The 17,825-nt window shown below is 43.7% G+C and overlaps 1 protein-coding gene across 2 annotated transcripts in view; it reads right to left on the bottom strand.

The window, feature by feature from the left end:
* Nucleotides 1-236: 236 nt before the first annotated feature.
* TSHR (thyroid stimulating hormone receptor) overlaps nt 237-17,825 on the bottom strand; it is a 153,774-nt gene continuing 136,185 nt past the window's right edge. For both annotated transcript variants that reach the window (XM_055538815.1, XM_055538816.1), the window contains 2 exons: nt 4,570-4,758; nt 237-3,518 (listed from right to left, as the gene is read on the bottom strand). In XM_055538815.1, the coding sequence (XP_055394790.1) occupies nt 2,108-3,518; nt 4,570-4,758 (1,600 nt within the window). In that variant the 3' untranslated portion in view covers nt 237-2,107. The remainder of the gene's footprint in view (nt 3,519-4,569; nt 4,759-17,825) is intronic.

Here is a 17,825-nt window from a genome sequence, read left to right as displayed (position 1 = left end):
TCTTCTAAATAAAATAGAGCTGTAACACTGATTCGTCTAAGAGCTATAACACATTTGTCCAAGACCCGAGAGCTGTGATGCGCCGAGGGCTTTAATGTCCGTCACTCCAAATCTTTGTTGTGACGAGACAGAACCGAGGAGCATACACTCGCCTGACAGATTTATTAGCCAATTTTTTCCTGTCTTTAGTTTTAGCTCACAGATTATAAAAAGCAATACTTTAGGACTCAGCACACAGGAAGAAAATTTACTTCATGTCACAAATGCAAACTTTAGCAACAAATCTGTAGAAGTTACTTTTTCTAGGAATGTATTATTTCAACTACTCAAGGTAAAACATTATCAGAATGTGATATTTCAAAATGTCACAGATGAAAAGCACATGTCAAAGGTAACACATTTGTTTAATTTCATTAGTTACAATTAACTTGTGAATAAGTCATGACTTTAGGTGTGTATATCATTTCTACTGAAATGTCTAATCCACATCTCAATGATAATCAGGAATGTGTATGGCTATTGAGAGATTCCAGGTGAGTCAGGGTCACCATCTCTGGGGGCCCATTGGGCCCACCAACCCTGCTCCACAGACTTAACAAAAGATTTTAATTCATGCTGTGGTTTTAATCCATAGTGTGCTTCATGAGCACTGAGAAGCAAATGCTGTCTCTGCTTAGAATGAAATTAAGGGGCCGTCTTGACAGATAACCTGGAGAATATACATCTGTGATAAGAATCCTGTCCATATTAAGTAATGGAGCACTGTTGGGGAATACAGACTTTAATGTCCAGTGGTCAACAAGATTGGAAAAAGCTGACAGTTTCCGAGAGAAGAAACCTCTCTTGATTGTTTTAGTGTTGTATCGTATTTCTTTACTTAGCCAATCCCCGAAGACAAGTTAAATGTTTCAAGTGAATTTTCACAGTGAAGTAGTAACTAACCAGCATTTGCAAAAACCATCTTTTATGTTATTTATTTATTATACTGTGTGTATCCGCCTGCTTTTGGCCTGATAATGATAGCTGTGTAGGTCTAGGAATTAGATGAGTGATTCAGAGCCAGCTTGATATGTTGGTCATTTACTAGAATTTCTGGTTCAGATCATAACCAAAAAATGAAACAAAGAAAACATTTCCTGGGTCACATGTCTAGGCTCCAAAGAGAAGGAGATGGCAGTGCAGAAAGATGGGAAAAACAGATTCTGCTTCCTTATTGTTTTTCTCTCTCTTCCTCATGGCAACCTACGTTTTGAGGGGGAGGGTTATCCATGGAGTTTTAAAACTGAAAGAGGCCATTAAGCTCCTTCATTTCTACAGACTGCAGAGGCCCAGTAACTTGGCCAAGGTCCAACAGTAAACGGATGTCCAGCCTGCTTTATTAATAAGCGAGTGATCTAGAATGCCCAGCTCATAATTCCCACTTGCCATTTAGAAATACTTTCTAGAATGCATGTTTTTAATGCCAGAAGACTGGCCAAGAAAAGCACTTCTTAGTTTGCTCAGCCACAACAGCTGAAATCTTGCCAGTTTTCCCAGGCAACAGTTGGTTCCTGTCAGGTAGAGTCTTGTGAAGAGATGACTACGTTTCAGAGTCAGAAAAAAAAAACAAAGCCTTCTCCTCCCCTTCATGTGTCAAAACGGCTGTTCCTTGTATGATGTCCTCTTGGACGTTTCAGTTTCGTGGAAATCAAACTCTCTTGGGTTGTATCAGTGAGTGTGAAATTGAACTGAACCAACACGGAGTCAGTTTTATCTTGTGGTCACCAACCAAGTTAATAGCATTTGCCATTTGCTAAATCTTTAGTATGAAATGCTATATAAAAGTGAGAAAGCGCAATGTCAACATGGCTCAGTTGATATGTATTAAGCATTTTACACAGTGTCATCGCTGCACTTAACATCCAGTAAATCTTCCAGGAAGTATGGATTACTGTGATATCACCTGGAATTCAGACACGCCGGTTGCCTCTCTTCCTTCTTGGAGGCAATGATTAGGTTACTGCTAGTCCTTCTCCAGACATGAACATTATCTACAGATTAGATCAGCCACGTGTTGTGTCGATGGTTGGAATGATGCTCAAAAAACCAGCCTAAGTCCTTGTACCACTTACAAAACTGTTTGCTTATACTCTTTTGAGGTTTGGTCCTGCTGCTTTGGGGTTAGATGAGAGTTTTCAAGCAGTTCATAGTCATCCTGCACATTGGGGAGACTCTGCCTCACATCTGGAGGAACCTTTTGGACCCGAATACCAGTGCTATTCTTTGGAGAAACTCTCTGACCCCGGTATGCCTGAGCCTGGCGTTTACAGATGCCAAACTTGCTGAGCAGCATAAACACATCCCTCTGGAAGGCTTTGGTGAAAATGGCATAGAGGAATGGATTGGCACAGGAGTTAAGTGGGTAGAAGAGGACCAGCAAGATTTTGGAATTGGTGACGGTGATGAGAGGCTTGTTCATAAGGGCCGACAGAGCGTAGAAAGAGATTGGGGCCATGCACATGAAGTCAGTGAAGATCAACACAGCCATCCTTTTGGCAATTCTAGTATCTTTGTCCCCCGGGTTGTAGTGGGGATTTCGGACTGTGATGTAGATCTTCACATAACAGGCACAGACGATGATAAAGGCAACAATGTTGAGTAACAGAACGAGGATAATGTACGCCAGGGCAAGAGGAGTCTCGGTGTCCATGGGCAGGCAGATGCTGACCTTGGCATAGCTGCTTATTCCCACCAAAGGGAGCAGGGCGAGCAGGAAGCAGCAAACCCAGCCCCCCAGCATGATGACGTAGGCGTGCCAGAGGCGGATCTTGCGGTCCAGGTGCATGGCGAAGGTGATGGCGTACCAGCGCTCCAAGGTGATGACCGTCAGCGTGTACACGGACAACTCGCTGGCAAAGACGGTGAAGAAGCCAGCTGTGTTGCAGCCAGGGCCTGTCTGCCAGTCAATGGCATGGTTGTAGTACTCAGACTGAGTGTACAGGTCTACGGAGGCGATGAGGAGCAGATACAACCCCATGCAGAAGTCTGCGAAGGCCAGGTTGCACATGAGGAAGCGTGGGACGGTCAGCTTGTAGTGGCTCGTGAGGAGGATGACCAGGACGAAGACGTTGCCCAGGAGAGCCAGCAGACTCACAAACCACACCACGATTCTCAGGAACTTGTAGCCCATGATGTCCTCACAGGGGTTGAACTCATCCGACTTGGGGGTACACACCATGTCCTCACTCCCCCCGCACACGGTATAGTCGTAATGGCTGTCAAAGGCCTGCAGGGTCTCCTCCTGGGGGTTTTTGAGCTCTTGGCCAAAACCGATGATCTCATCTTCTTGCTCCTCAAAGAAGACATAGTAATGAGAGTTGCTGTGGGTGTCTTGGAACTTGGAGTTCTCCTTGTACCCGGCGCTGCCATCACCCAGATCCTCATATTCCTGGTAGAAGGGACCATTCAGAGCACTCGCGGATTTTCTCTGGCGCAGGCCCCGAATACTGCTCTCATTACACATTAAAGACTGAAGGATTCTGCAAGGCAGTGGATAGAAAGTCACCACTTGTTGGAAACCCACTAATGGTCCCCACCACACTTAGCAAAATGTGCAGACTACATAGTGTGATACACAGGATTCTACAGGATCCGGTCAGACCTGTCTCTCCTGCACCATTTCCTGTTACTGTCCCTCCCCAAGTATGACCCACTGGCATTCTGTCCTTATTGCTCTTCTGCAACCAGTTCAAGAGCAGCAGTGATTTAAAAAAATAAAAAAAATCATGGATACTAGAGCCAGTCTGCCTAGGTTAGGACCTGATTCTACTATTTCCTGGTTATTTCACCTTGGGAAGGTCTGTGAGTATTGGTTTATTATTGTATAGAATGGGAGAGTGAGAGACAACTCAAATTGTCTTTCCTCAGAAGAGCCTTTCTTCCTCTTCTTTAATAAACTGTCTGCCGCTTGTGCTCATCACCCTCATAGCACTATCTGAGATCTTACTTGTTTGCCTGTTTCTTTTCTGACTTCCATACTAGAATGTAAACAAAATGCAAGACGGCTCTGGTCTGTCCTATTCATTGCTGTGGGTAGGACAGTGCCGGGCATACAACAGGTGCTCAATAAATGTTTACTGAACAGATGAATAAAGGGACACTATTGTGCAGGAATGCTTACAGAAGTAAGCTTTAGTGTTTCACTAGCCCACCAGATTGATCCCAAAGAGATTTTTTAGATGGCTTCAGCTGCTGAACAGATTCGTCTATGTAGTGGTGTTTAAAATCTGCAGTGGACTGCCTGTTCTACCTTGTTTGGAGGTTCATGAGAAATCATTCCTGTCTCTCCTGCATCACTGCCTAAAATCCTCCCCTCTTCTGCTTTGATCCAGAGATACAAGCCTTATTTCTTATCTATAAACACTTTTGGTCTGCAGAGTCATTGTGTCGCATGGACTTCATGTTTCTTACGGACGCTTCCAAATTCTTCTCCACCTGTTTTGCAAACAACATAACTTCTTCCTCATACCCAGATATCAATTCAACTTCCACCAAAACCTTTTGTTACTTAATCCAAACACTGCCACTTACCCTCTGATTTTCTTCTGATTCTTAAAAGCACAGCAGTGGCTCGGATAAGAAAGGTCAGCCCGTGTGAGGTGAAGGAAACTCAAGGAAAGAGGAAGTTTCTTTAGAGTCCAAGTGTTTCTTGCTATCAGTTCCTTCAGGTGTTCCAGGCCTTTGGATGGTAGGGCAGTGACACTGGTATAAGAGATGTCCCTGAGAGGGAGACAACAGTGATCAGAGGGCGAGCAACCAGGACCTTTTAGAATTCAGACAGGTCTGAGATTCACAGGGAGATGACATGATGCCTTCTACTGAACATGCCCTCTGAGATATTACACACAGCCACTGGTCTAAGGAGGGATAATATGCTTCTAAGTTGATATGCTACCAGGGACTCCCCTTTTTAATAAACTTTTAGATGGGAGTATAAGTGCTTTACAGTGCTGTATTAACTTCTGCTTTACAACAAGGTGAATCAGCTATATGTATACATAAACATATATCCCCTCCTTCTTTAGCTTCCCTCCCACCCACCCCATCCCCACCCTACCCTTCTAGGTCATCACAGAGCACCGAGCTGAGCTCCCTGTGCTATATGGCAGCTTCCCACTAGCTATCTATTTTACACATGGTAGTGTATATCAGTTCAGTTCAGTCGCTCAGTCATGTCCGATTCTTTGTGACCCTATGAACTGCAGCATGCCAGGCCTCCCTGTCCATCACCAACTCCTGGAGCTTACTCAAACTCCTGTCCATCGAGTCAGTAATGCCATCCAACCATCTCATCAACCTCTGTCGTCCCCTTCTCCTCCCGCCTTCAGTCTTTCCCAGCATCAGGGTCTTTTTAAATGAGTCAGTTCTTCTCATCAGGTGGCCAAAGTATTGAAGCTTCAGCTTCAGTCCTTTCAATGACTATTCAGGACTGATTTCCTTTAAGATGGACTAGTTGGATCTCCTTGCAGTCCAAGGGACTCTCAAGAGTCTTCTTCAACACCACAGTTCAAAAGCATCAATTCTTTGGCACTCAGCTTTCTTTATAGTCCAACTCTCACATCTATACAAGACTACTGGAAAACCCATAGCCTTGACTATCCAGACCTCTGTTGGGAAAGTAATGTATATGTGTATATATGTGTATATATATATATGTATATGTGTGCATATGTTTCTGTGCTACTCCTGAGTTCGTTCCACTCTCTCCCACCCCCGCTGTGTCCACAAGTCTGTTCTCTACATCCACGTCTTTATTCCTGGGACTCTCATGTTTATTGCTTAGAACTCCAGTATCAATAAAAATAATAAATAGTACATCAGACATTTTGTTTTACCCATTGCAACACACACAACCTCTTGGAATCAGAGACAGTTGTCAATTTTACTCTGGAAAACTACACCATATAACTACTAAAGGATCTCAGGAGGCAAGAGAATAAATCTGAACAGGCTCAAAGGGCCTGTTGCTCCCAGTCTCTGTGGGGACTAGGGTTTGGGGACTGATAAATTACTTGTTGATCTGGATCAATACCAGTATCATGAAAATCTTCTAATGATACAGAGCTTAGGAGTCATAACCAGTTACATGGTAAATTCATGACAGGTCAATCTCACCATTCTTTACAAGATTCTAAATGTATTCCTGGAAAGAAAACTCTAGTGTTTATATTAACAATCTGAAATGAGACTCAGTAGAAGTAGTGTTAGTCGCTCAGTCATGTCCAACTCTTTGTGACCCCACAAACTGTACCCCGACAGGCTCCTCTGTCCATGGGATTCTGCAGGCAAGAATACTGGACCCAGGGATCAAACCCGGGTCTCCTGCATTGCAGACAGTTTCTTTACCATATGAGCTACAGGGAAGATCTACTGTTTATATTAACAATCTGAAATGAGATTCAAGGTACTTCCAAAAACAGTGGGGGAGATAGTGAAGCTGGGAGAGTGTAGACATTAGCGTTAGTTACTAAGGTAGCATTAATTCATGGCTTTTAGACATTTTCTGCTCTTTTCTCTGTTCAAGAGTCTAGCTTATGTATCTTGCTCCACCATTTTTTACTTGCATTGAATAATGGCTTGAATAAACCACAAATATTTAACCTAATGCCTCTCTTATTTTATATTTTATCAATGTTCATTACATATCCTTTTTATACTCATATTTTTATATGCCATATAATTAGCATGGAATATTAAACTGATTAGCAAATGAATTCCAATATTTACAACTTCTTCCTCCACATCACTGTAACTGAACTTTGCTGGGATTTACATTCTCAAGGTTCAAGGCTGCTAGAACTTGCTGTTGTTATTCAGTTGCTACGTTGTTATCTGACTCTGTGACCATGGACTATGGCATGCCAGTCTTCCTTGTCCTTCATGTCTCCAGGAGTTTGCTCAAACTTATGTCCATTGAATTGGTGATGCTATTCAACCACCTCATCCTCTGTCACCCCCTTCTCCTGCCTTCAATCTTTCCCAGCATCAGGGCCTTTTCCAATGAGTTGGCTCTTCGCATCAGGTGGCCAAAATACTGGCGCTTCAGCTTCAGCAACAATCCTTCCAATAAATATTCAGGGTTGATTTTCTTTAAGAATGATTGGTTTGACCTCTTCCCAGTCCAAGGGACTCTCAAGAGTCTTCTGCAGCACTACATTTTGAAAGCACAAATTCTCTGGCGCTCAGCCTTCTCTATGGTGCTATTTCTCTTCTCTTCCCCAGTAGCATGTTGGACGTCTTCCAACCTGGGGGGCTCATCTTCTGGGGTCATATCTTTTTTGCCTTTTCATACTGTTCATGGGGTTCTCGAGGCAAGAATATTGGAGTGATTTGCCATTCCCTCCTTGAGGAGGGACCATGTTTTGTCAGAACTCTCCACCATGACGTGTCTGTCTTGGGTGACCCTGCAAGGCATGGCTCATACTTTCATTGAGCTATCCAAGCCTCTTTGCCACCAGAGAGCTGTGATCCATGAAGGGGAGAATTTGCTACTTGAGTTTTATTAACATGAGGTTTGCATGTTAACTCTATTCACTGTGGAACTGTGATTCTTGGGGGAGAGTATCATGTTTACCATTTTGTTTTATATTTAATTTAAAATTTTCATATTTCTGGGACTTCCCTGATGGCCCAGTGGTTAAGAATCCACCTTGCAATGCAGGGGATGCAGGTTCAATCCCTTGTTGGGAAACTGATCCCACATGGAATGGGGCAGCTAAGCCCTCGCGTTGCAGCTTCTGAGCCCATGCGTTCCAGAGCCGTGCCCCACCACTAGAGAGCCTGTGCACCTCCACAGAAGTTCCTCATGATGCAGCGAAAATCCCATGTGCCACCACTAAGACCTGGCCCAGCTAAATAAATAGTTTTAAAAATTTAAAAATCCATATTTTGGCATTTCCCAAACTTCCCTGGGGTGGGTAACAATTGCTCTTTGTGCTTGTTGCTTTATGACCTCCAGGTGATTTTTAACATTAAGCAAGTGCCTTTGGAAAACAGGCATATATGAATAACTTCCTAGCCAGTGAAAGAGTTGAGGAATGAAGCACAGCTGTGAGGGAAATGCAGTTGGACTTTGCTCTCCTGCCTGTCCTGTTGACGCATACCTTTCTCTTTTAACTGTGCTGTCTTTGTGGTGTGGCCACCTTTCTGCCTCCAGTTTTCTGGAAGCCACTTATGTGTCTCTTTTCTGTCAGTGAAACAAGAGAGCGTCTCTTGGCTCCCTTTCTCTGCTTTGCTGTCTGTTGGATACACTGGTTGTGAGTGTTCATCTGAAGGTGTTTATCCTTCCAAGGAATGTGTCTGCATTTTAAAAGATATTTCTTAAGGAACCACTTTAATAACCGTTCCAGTTACTGCATGACAAAAATACCGCCAAACTAAGTGGTATCAAACCATTTTGTATTATAAGCATAGCTTTTATGGGCCAGGATTTAGAACAGGGTGTGGAAAGGATGGTTTGTGTCTATTCCTGCTGTCTGGGGCTCCGCTGGGCAGACTCGGTGGTTAGGGCGGCTCAGTGGCTGGGGGCTCAATCACACTGCTTCACTTGCATGTTCTGGTGTCAGGGCTGAGACGGCTCAACCCTGCATTCAGCTGAGATTGCAGATGTGGCTTCTCCCAGTGGTTTGAGCTTCTCACAAAATGGTGGCTTACTTATGAGAGAGATCATCTGGAGAGAGGCCATTCCAGGAGAATTGGTAGATTCAAGGGCAGGAGATTCTGAACCTCATGGTTTGAGCTAATAGCATCTCTTGCTCCTATAGCGGTCTTGTCAGTTACTTGCCTCCAATCCACTCTCCACACAGCAGCCAGGGGAGTCGTCACATATGAGTGAAGCAAGGTTGGGTTCCTGCAGTGACTTCCTAACATACCGTGAATCACATCTACCCTTCCTCCCATGCTTGCCAGCGCCCTGCTGATCCGCGGCCTTTCTCTCCTCTCCAACCTCATCTCAAGGGCCAAAGCCATTTGCAGCCCAAACTGGATCCACTTAATACTAGGATCGATCTGGAGCCATCTCCCTCCCCATGGGCAGGGGCCACTCGACATCTCTCTAAGCATCCATTAAGCCTGCTGCTCCGAGAGTGCCCCAAGATGCTGCACTCTCCTGATGCAAGCCACTTCATGCCTGCTCCTTCAGCCCTTCCAGAGTCAAGCAAGGGGAACAGCTGCGGCCCCTCACCCTTTGAGAAACAGTTTCAGTTCTCCTGCAGAGATCTAGAGATCACAAGGAGGAAGGGAGGAGCTCCTTACACTTCTCAATGGACGCAGCATCGCCTCTCCTCTCAAAGGGATGGAATGATTCTTCCCTTTAAGCCTACTGGCATTTCTTTATTTCCTGCCTACCAACTACCATCTTCCAGGACTTGCGTCCTTGTGGATTCTCTCTTGTCCTTGCTCAATATTCATGCCACATACATACGCTATCATGTATATACACTCCTGTGAAAAAGATAGCTACTGGGGACCACTGTAAAGCATAGGGAGCTCAGCTTGGTGCTCTGTGATGACCTGGAGGGGTGGGAGAGATTGAAGGTGGGAGGAGAAGGGGATGACAGAGGGTGAGATGGTTGGATGGCATCACTGACTCAATTGACATGAGTTTGGGTAAACTCCGGGAGTTGGTGATGGACAGGGAGGCCTGGCATGCTGCAGTCATTGGGGTCACAAAGAGTTAGACACGACTCAGTGACTGAACTAAACTGAACTGAGGAGGGGTGGGAGAGAGTCCAAGAGGAAGGGGATATATGTGTGTGTATATATATATACACACATGAAAGCCTTTTTAGGCATTGTGTCCAATTTACAAATTATGGCAGAAATAGTGAAAGATGTGACTATGTAAAGTTATACACTATGTTCCATAAAATACTGCACAGTATAGCATCAAATAATTTAAAAAGGAACATAAATGGAAAAAAAAATATTCATGCCATGAATATTTACAGTAAAATGCAATTGAGCTAGAGCCCAAATCAGATGTCAGGTCAGCTGTTTATATGTCTGCAGAGTCATGGTTCTTATCACTACCACTTTAGTTTAGGTCTGAATTACATGAATTTATTGAATCTTTTGGTAAAATTCTTGACTATATATATCTTCTATGTCTTCTATTGAATTTTTAAAATTAATTAATTTATAAAGTTTACAGCTTTACTGAGGTAATAATTTACCAATAAAAATAATATATATTTATGGTATACAAAGTGATGTTTTGATATGTGTATACATTGTGAAATGATTACCACAATCAAGATAATTAACATATCCATCACCTTACTAGATGTAATTTTTTGTGTGTGGTGAGAACACTTTATATCTACTCTCTGAGCAAATTTCAAATATGCTATGTAGTATTATTAACCATATTCATCATGTGAAATACTAGGCTGGATGAATCACACGATAGAATCAAGATTGCAGGAGAAATGCCAACAACCTCAGATATGCAGATAATACCACTCTGATGGCAGAAAATGAAGAGGAACTAAAGAGCCTCTTGATGAGAGTCAAGGAGGAGAGTGAAAGAGCTGGCTTGAAACTCAACATTCAAAACACTAAGATCATGGCATCTGGTCCCATCATTTCATGGCAAATAGAAGGGGAAAAAGTGGAAACAGTGAAAGATTTTTTTTTTCTTGGGCTTTAAAATCACTGTGGATGGTGACTGCAGCCATGAAATTAAAAGATGCTTGCTTCTTGGAAGGAAAGCTATGACAAACCTAGACAGTATATTAAAAAGCAGAGACATCATTTTGCCAACAAAGGTACATATAAAGGTCCAAAAAAGCTATGGTTTTTCCAGTAGTTGTGTAGGGATGTGAGAGTTGGACCATAAAGAAGGCTGAGCACCATAGAATTGATGCTTTCAAATTGTGGTGCTGGACAAGACTCTTGAGAGTCCCTTGGACTGCAAGGAGATCAAACCATTCAATCCTAAAAAAAGTCAACCCTCTTGGGAAGGACTGTTGCTGAAGCAGAAGCTCCAATACTTTGGCCACCTGATGTGAAGAACCGACTCATTAGAAAAGACCCTGATGCTGGGAAAGATTGAAGGCAAAAGGAGGAGGGGGTGGCAGAGGATGAGATGGTTGGATGGCATCTCAACTCAATGGACATGAGTTTGAGCAAACTCCAGGAGACAGTGGAGGACAGAGGATCCTGCATGTTACAGTCCATTGAGTCAAAGAGTCAGATGCAATTCAGGGAGTGAACAACAACAAGGCTGTGCCTGAGACTGTCAGAACTTAGGCTTTGTACCTTTTGACCAACGTTTTCTTATTTTCCTATCCCCCAGCCCCTGGGAACCACCATTTTACTCTGTTACTATGAATTCCACTCTTTTAGAGTCCACAGGTAAGACAGATCATGAGGTATTTGTCTTTTTGTGCCTGGCTTTGAAGATTTTAATTTTAGCTTGACAAGAGCTGGGGCTCTGCTGGTTCTGTTTACTTACAGTTTTTGCACCCAGACTGGTGCTTAGAAGACAGAAGGCTCTGAATATATATTTGTCAAATACATTTTTAAAGCGCTTTCTTGTCTTATCTTCCTTTTTTATAGCATGTTTGAAGAAGCACACGCAGCAGTCAGGAGCAGGGGTTTTAAATTCAGACTATCTGGATTTGCATTTTCGTTTCCCCACGGACTAAACTTACTATCAGCCACTTAATTTTTTTGTCCCTCAGTTTCCTTGTCTTCTTGAGCAGTGGCTCACAGCATGCTGTCAATAAATATTAATTATTATTATCATTATCGTTATGGGATAAACATCTTCTCAGATTAACCTCAGGTCACTAATTGTTGCTTTGTGAAATGTTCTTTTCTGTTCTCCGCATGCCTTTTATTGCTCCGGGCTCATCCCTGCCCCTGACCCCTCCTGCACATACATTTGTTTATCTTGGTTTCCATCTTTGAGGTTAGTAGCATTCTTTGAGTGGTGTTCCTTGTTGTCATATTCATGCTTAAGGCTGAGGCAGTGAAAATCTGATCTCAGGAGCTTGTCTACCAATAGACTTTGCTTTAGGGCAATTTTGTAGGGAACTGGCCATTCTGCTGTTGAGCCCTAAAATGCCAACATGGAGGTCTTTTTCGTTTTAGTTTTTCAACTTCTTCAGAAAAGGTACTTCAAATCTCCAGCTTAGAGAGGAGGTACTTGGCAGCTGGTATTTTGCATAAATAGGGTAGATGGTTACCAGATTGTTGTTGTTTAGTTGCTCAGTCGTATCCGACTCATTGTGACCCCATGGACTGTAGCCCACCAGGTAAATCTGTCCATGGAATTTTCCTGGCAAGAATACTGGAGTGGGTTGCTATTTCCACCTCCAGGGCATCTTCCCCACCCAGGGATCAAACCAGTGTCTCCTGCATTGGCAGGTGGATTCTTTACCACTGAGCCACCTGGGAAACTCTCATTTCCAGACAGAGACGTAAAATTAGCCCTTTTGTTTTTAGCCCTATATGTCACTCTTGCTACGTCCATCACCTCTAAATCCCCCACACACACCCTTCAGAGGTGCTTCAGGGTGAGACAGTTGCCTGTGAATGTGGCTTCCTGTGGGCACTTTAAGCTTTGCCCTCCTTCTTCTCTGCCTCCCCCCCAGAATTCTGTAGCTCTCTAGACCACCCATCTGTCCTCATCTGTCCTCTTTGTCCTTGTGGATTTCTATATATTAAAATTTTCTTTCCCACGTTCCTTAAGGGGATCTCAGGAGGGAGAAAAAATAAAAGCTTCGGTTCAATGCATCATCACTGACTTTTAATCACTCTTCCATTTGTCATGTAGAAATGAAAAGGAGGTGAGAATGAACACGTGTTGAGCGCTGAGCCACACTGGACAACCTCCAAATCTGGAGTTGATGGGGAAAGAGCCTTAGTCTGTGGAAATCCTCTAACTTACCAAGGTAGGAATCATTTTATTTGAAGCTGTATCTCTTCCCATTTGCCTACATTTTTATTTGACCACTTTGAACCCAGAATTTCCTAGTGGTGTACCTCTTCTCATATAAGCCCTTCAGGGTACAGGTAAAACCTGTAAGAGCTGGTCCTGGAGTGAGAAGGATATGCAGAGCGGCTGTCAGCCGGCACAGGACCTCAATTCCTTTGCAAACGCTGCCCTGCGGAGTGAAGTCTACAAGCTGGAGGGCCTTGTTCTCCCCTGTCTGACTCTGGCACTTTCCACAAAGAGCTCATCAAGTGAGGGGCACTGAGCTTCAAGAGAATTTGTCTCTAGCCAGTATTTACTCACAAAAAGCATGCAGCTGAGCCAAGCCTGGCAGACAGTTTGAAGTCTAATGGCCTAGGTCATGGGAACCTTCTCAAGTTAAGTGTCTAATGAAAGTAACAGGACCTGAGTTTGGAGGGAATGAATCCTGCAGGGTTATGTGCTGGGCAAGAATATCACCAAATGTTAAAGATGCCAGGGGAAAAAATTAAAAAAGCCAACTGATATTTGACGTCACAGCAAGAACAAATTGCTTCTCATTAGCAATTATGTGCTCTAGCATTGCCAAACATTGGAACAATGTCCATTTTTTGTGTGTGAGATGTTTTGTCACGATCAAATACACAGTTAACCTTGGATGAATTCAATTGCAAGTTAAATAAGCACTAATTGGCTCGCCAGTGTTTCAGCAGCAATTACAAGTCTCTTTTATGTCTGCTTGTAATGAACGTGGGCTTCTCTAAAGGTCAACATGTAGACACAGATTCTTTATGAACGTGTAGTCACATCTGTAAATTGGTAGATGGAAATACATCTAAGCGCAGAAAGAAGGTTAATTGACTGTTTAAAAAGCAGTTTAATTAATTGATTGAAAACAAGGTCTTAGAGGCTTTAAGTTCAAGACAGCCTGTCATTATTTGTTTGAAAGAATTTTAAAATAGGATATGCATTTATTTAATAAGGATCGATTGATTGTTTTCTATGTCTCAGGTATAGCAGTAAACTAAGCATGCAGAAATTATCGCACTTCTTGTGCTTACATTCTAGGGGGGCGAGAAGAACAGTCTTTTTAAAATAAAAGTAAAACACACAGTATGTTAGCTGAGGATGATCAATACCATGGGGAAAAGCAACACAGAGGAGGGGAAGGGAAGAGCCCAGAGGTAGACCACAGTTAGAGGGTGTCAGGGAAGGCCTCACTGAGGCGCTGGTTGAGCAAAGGTCTGAAGGAGCTGAGGGAGAACGCCACACTTTTATCTGGGAAAGAGTATTCCAGGAAGAGAGACCAGTCAGTACAAAGGCCCTGCAGCAACAGTGTACCTGGGTTGTTTAAACAAGCGGTGAGGCCAGTGTGGCTGGAGCTGAGACAGCGGGACGTGAGAGTGGGAAGCATGCGAGAAGTCAGAGACGTTATGGGGAGCAGGTCACATGTGCCTTGTAGGCCATCCAGGGGAGTCTGTCTTATCAGAGAGAGAGCAAAGGCCTTCAGAGGGATGGTATAGTCTAACTTACCTTAAAAGACTCAAACTGACTACTGCTTTGAAAGTAAACCAAAGGCAGCAAAGGGTGGAAACAAGCAGACCAACAATAGACAGGATGGTTCCTGGACCAGAGTGCTGGCCGTGGAGGTGCTGAGAGCGGTTGGAGTCTGTATAGATTTAAAGGTAGAACCAATGGGATTTTCTGATGGATTTGGATATGGAGTATGAGAGGAAGGTCAAGAAGGAGTCTATTACTAATGGTCTGCAGCTGAAAGGATGGACGTGCCATTGCCCGAGATGAGGAAAGCTGAAGGTGAGGCAGGTTTGGAGGAATGATTGGCATATAGTTTTCACAGGTCAAGTTTGAGATGCCTGTTGGACATCCAAGTGGCATGTCAAGTAGGTGGTGTGTTATATAAGTCTGGAATTTGGTGGAGCTGTTTGGATTGGTGATTTCTATTTAGGTATCACAGGCAGTGTGCAAAGACATAAGAGTGGATGAGATAACCAAGGATGTGGATAAAGAGATAGAAAGAAGGCCAAAGGTGGAGCCCTGGGGCACTCTGACAACAGGGGATCAGGAAGAAGAGGAAGGACTAGAAAAATAAACTCGGAAGGAGCAACCAGAGGTGTGGAGAGAAACCAAGGGAGGGGTGGTGTCTTGGAAGCCAGAAGAACAAAGTATTATAAGGAAGATCAACTCATCAACCGAGTCAAATGCTTCTGAGACATGAACTAAGAATTGGCCATTTGATTTAGCAACTGTGGAAGTCACTGGTGATCTTGAAAAGAACAGTTTTGGTGAAAACCTAACTGGAGTGAGCTTAACAGGCATTGGGGAGAGGATTTAGAATTCTAGCCAACTCTTTTGCCACATCTTGCTACAAAAGGACACAGAATTAGACATAAACTTGAAGGACATTTTTAAATTATAAGTGTTTCAATATATAACCCTAAAAGATAAAGTATCTTCTAAAAATTAAAAAAAAAACCCTAAATATAATAATAACTCTTTAAAGTCACCAAATAATCAGTGTTCTAAAAGAGGCAAGGCAAGTGTCTCACTGGAGTCAGGATCCATATTGATTTAAGAACTGCAGCTGACTGATATGTCTCTCAGGTATCCTTTAATCCATAGGCTCAAGAAATATTGTTTTATGATGGGAGAAACAATAGCATGTTTAAATGTTGATGGGAGATAATCCAGTAAAGAGGAAAATATAGATGCTATTGGACAGAAAGCCCTTGGATTGCTGAGAGGGCATGGGGCCCAAGATTAAAAGGTGGCTTAAAATTCAGGAGAGGAGACAGACAATGTGGACATAGATTCAGGAAGATGGGTAGCTGTGGGACCATGAGGAATTCTCTTCTGGTTGATTTTATTCTAGATGAAATGGAAGTCAAGATGATCACGTGGGCATGAGAATGAGAGAGAAGGACTAGAGAATGGAGGAGAGGGGAGGAGGCCTGGCGTGTTTATCTGGGGGAGAGGGAGAGTAACTCGGGAAATGGGATGTTATTGCTGTATAGCACTTAGGGTTTACTTGGGGTGAATGATTTAAAGTGAAACTGCTTGCCAAGCTCACCTGCAAAAGTCCAGCCCATGGTAGGTGGGTAATTGGATTTAACCAAGGTAGAGTTTTTCTAGGCAAGGATGACAGAGAGAGGGTCAAGGTAGTTGGCTATGAATACAAGTCAGTGCTTATAATGATAGATGATGGAAACTAATCTTCATAAGAAAGAAATGAAGATATGAAAGAGGTGAAAGACAGTGAGGTGTTAATAATGGACTTGAGAAATAGAGTATTTCCTACCATGGTGGTGGTTTAGTCACTAAGTCATGTCTGACGCTTGCGACCCTATGGACTGTAGCCCACCAGGCTTGTCTGTCCATGGGATTTTCCAGGCAAGAATATTGAAGTGGGTTGCCATTTCCTTCTCCACGGGATCTTCTGGACCCAGGAATCAAACTGGGTCTCCTGCATTGCAGGCGGATTCTTTACTGACTGAGCTAAGACAGAAGCTGTTTCCTGCCATATCAATAAACAAAGGATGTCACATGCATGCATGTGATAAGTCACTTCAGTCATGTCCGATTCTTTGCGACCCCATGGACTGTAGCCCTCCAGACCCCTCTGTCCAGGGGACCCTCCAGGAAAGAATAGGAAGTGGGTTGTCTTGCTCTCCTCCAGGGGCTCTTCCTGACCCAGGGATCACACCTACGTCTCTTACATCTGCAGTGGCAGGTGGGTTCTTCACCACCAGCGCCACCAGGGAAGCCCAAAGGGTGCCACAGTCATCAGCAGTTGCAGCCACCACGAACGGTGAGCTGGTGAACCCTGCGGGAACGCAGAAAGGAAGAATACCTGCCATCTAGCAGCTATCAGACTTCAGCCACTCCCCACAGTGAGCCCTGAGGAGACCTGGAATGTGAAAATGCAGGACACTGGCCCCAGACAGCTGAGGTGCATGTCAAAGGAGTGATTTCAGTGAGCCTGGACTTGCATCTTTCCACACATAGCAAAGCACTAAATTCCTTAACTTGACATGTCTGATTTCCTTAATTAACAGTAATCCTTGGTGTTCCCAAAGTCGGTGTCCCTGACTACATACCCTTTGTTGCAAAACCTCTATATATCCTAGTTCCTCCTCTCACCTCCTCGGAGCAGTTTCTCATAACTGTCTGGGATGCTGTCTCCTAGGTTGCAGTCCTCATTTTGCCCCAAATAAAACTTAACTTGAAGCTCACATGTTGTGAAAAACTGTTTTTCAATAGTCTGTAGCTCCTAATCAGACCAAAGAATTGAAGGAATGACTGTATGAGAAGGAAACGCGTGGAAAGACAGCAGGATGTTTGAGACTGAGACTATGGGGGGTTGGAATCTTTGGTGATGCCAGGCCTATGGCCACAGAAGGGGAGTCGAGAGGCAGAGTGGTAAGCACGTCTACTGGAGTGACCAAGTGACTCACTCAGAGGCCAAGGCATAGGAAAGAAGATCTGCATGGATACTTGATCTACATCAGCAATTACAAGAGAAGGAGGATAGAAGATTCAGTGCATCAGGAGTTGAGATCCTCAAGCAATGAAGAGATAGGATGACTCTGCAGTTCACCAGTAACAACAAAAAAGATATCTGGGTGGTAATGGCTGAGGGCATAAGAATCAAGGTAGGGTTGGAGCTGGATGTAGTCTGGTACTTAGTCGCTGAAATTCTGGAGGAGGAGTAAAGGAAGGGTGAGGGCACAGGCTCTTGGCTAATATCTCCATTATCTGGAAGACAGTTTTCAGTTATAACTGCAGTAGCAGCATCGGTCTGTATGTGCATTTTTGTGAAGCACTTATGTTTATTGTGGACAAGGTTCAT

This window comes from Bubalus kerabau, chromosome 10 (genome assembly GCF_029407905.1).
Source record: "Bubalus kerabau isolate K-KA32 ecotype Philippines breed swamp buffalo chromosome 10, PCC_UOA_SB_1v2, whole genome shotgun sequence".
NCBI classification, from domain to species: domain Eukaryota; kingdom Metazoa; phylum Chordata; class Mammalia; order Artiodactyla; family Bovidae; genus Bubalus; species Bubalus kerabau.
The sequence above is the reverse complement of the archived record's forward strand: the minus strand, read 5'-3'. Positions and strand labels throughout refer to the sequence as shown.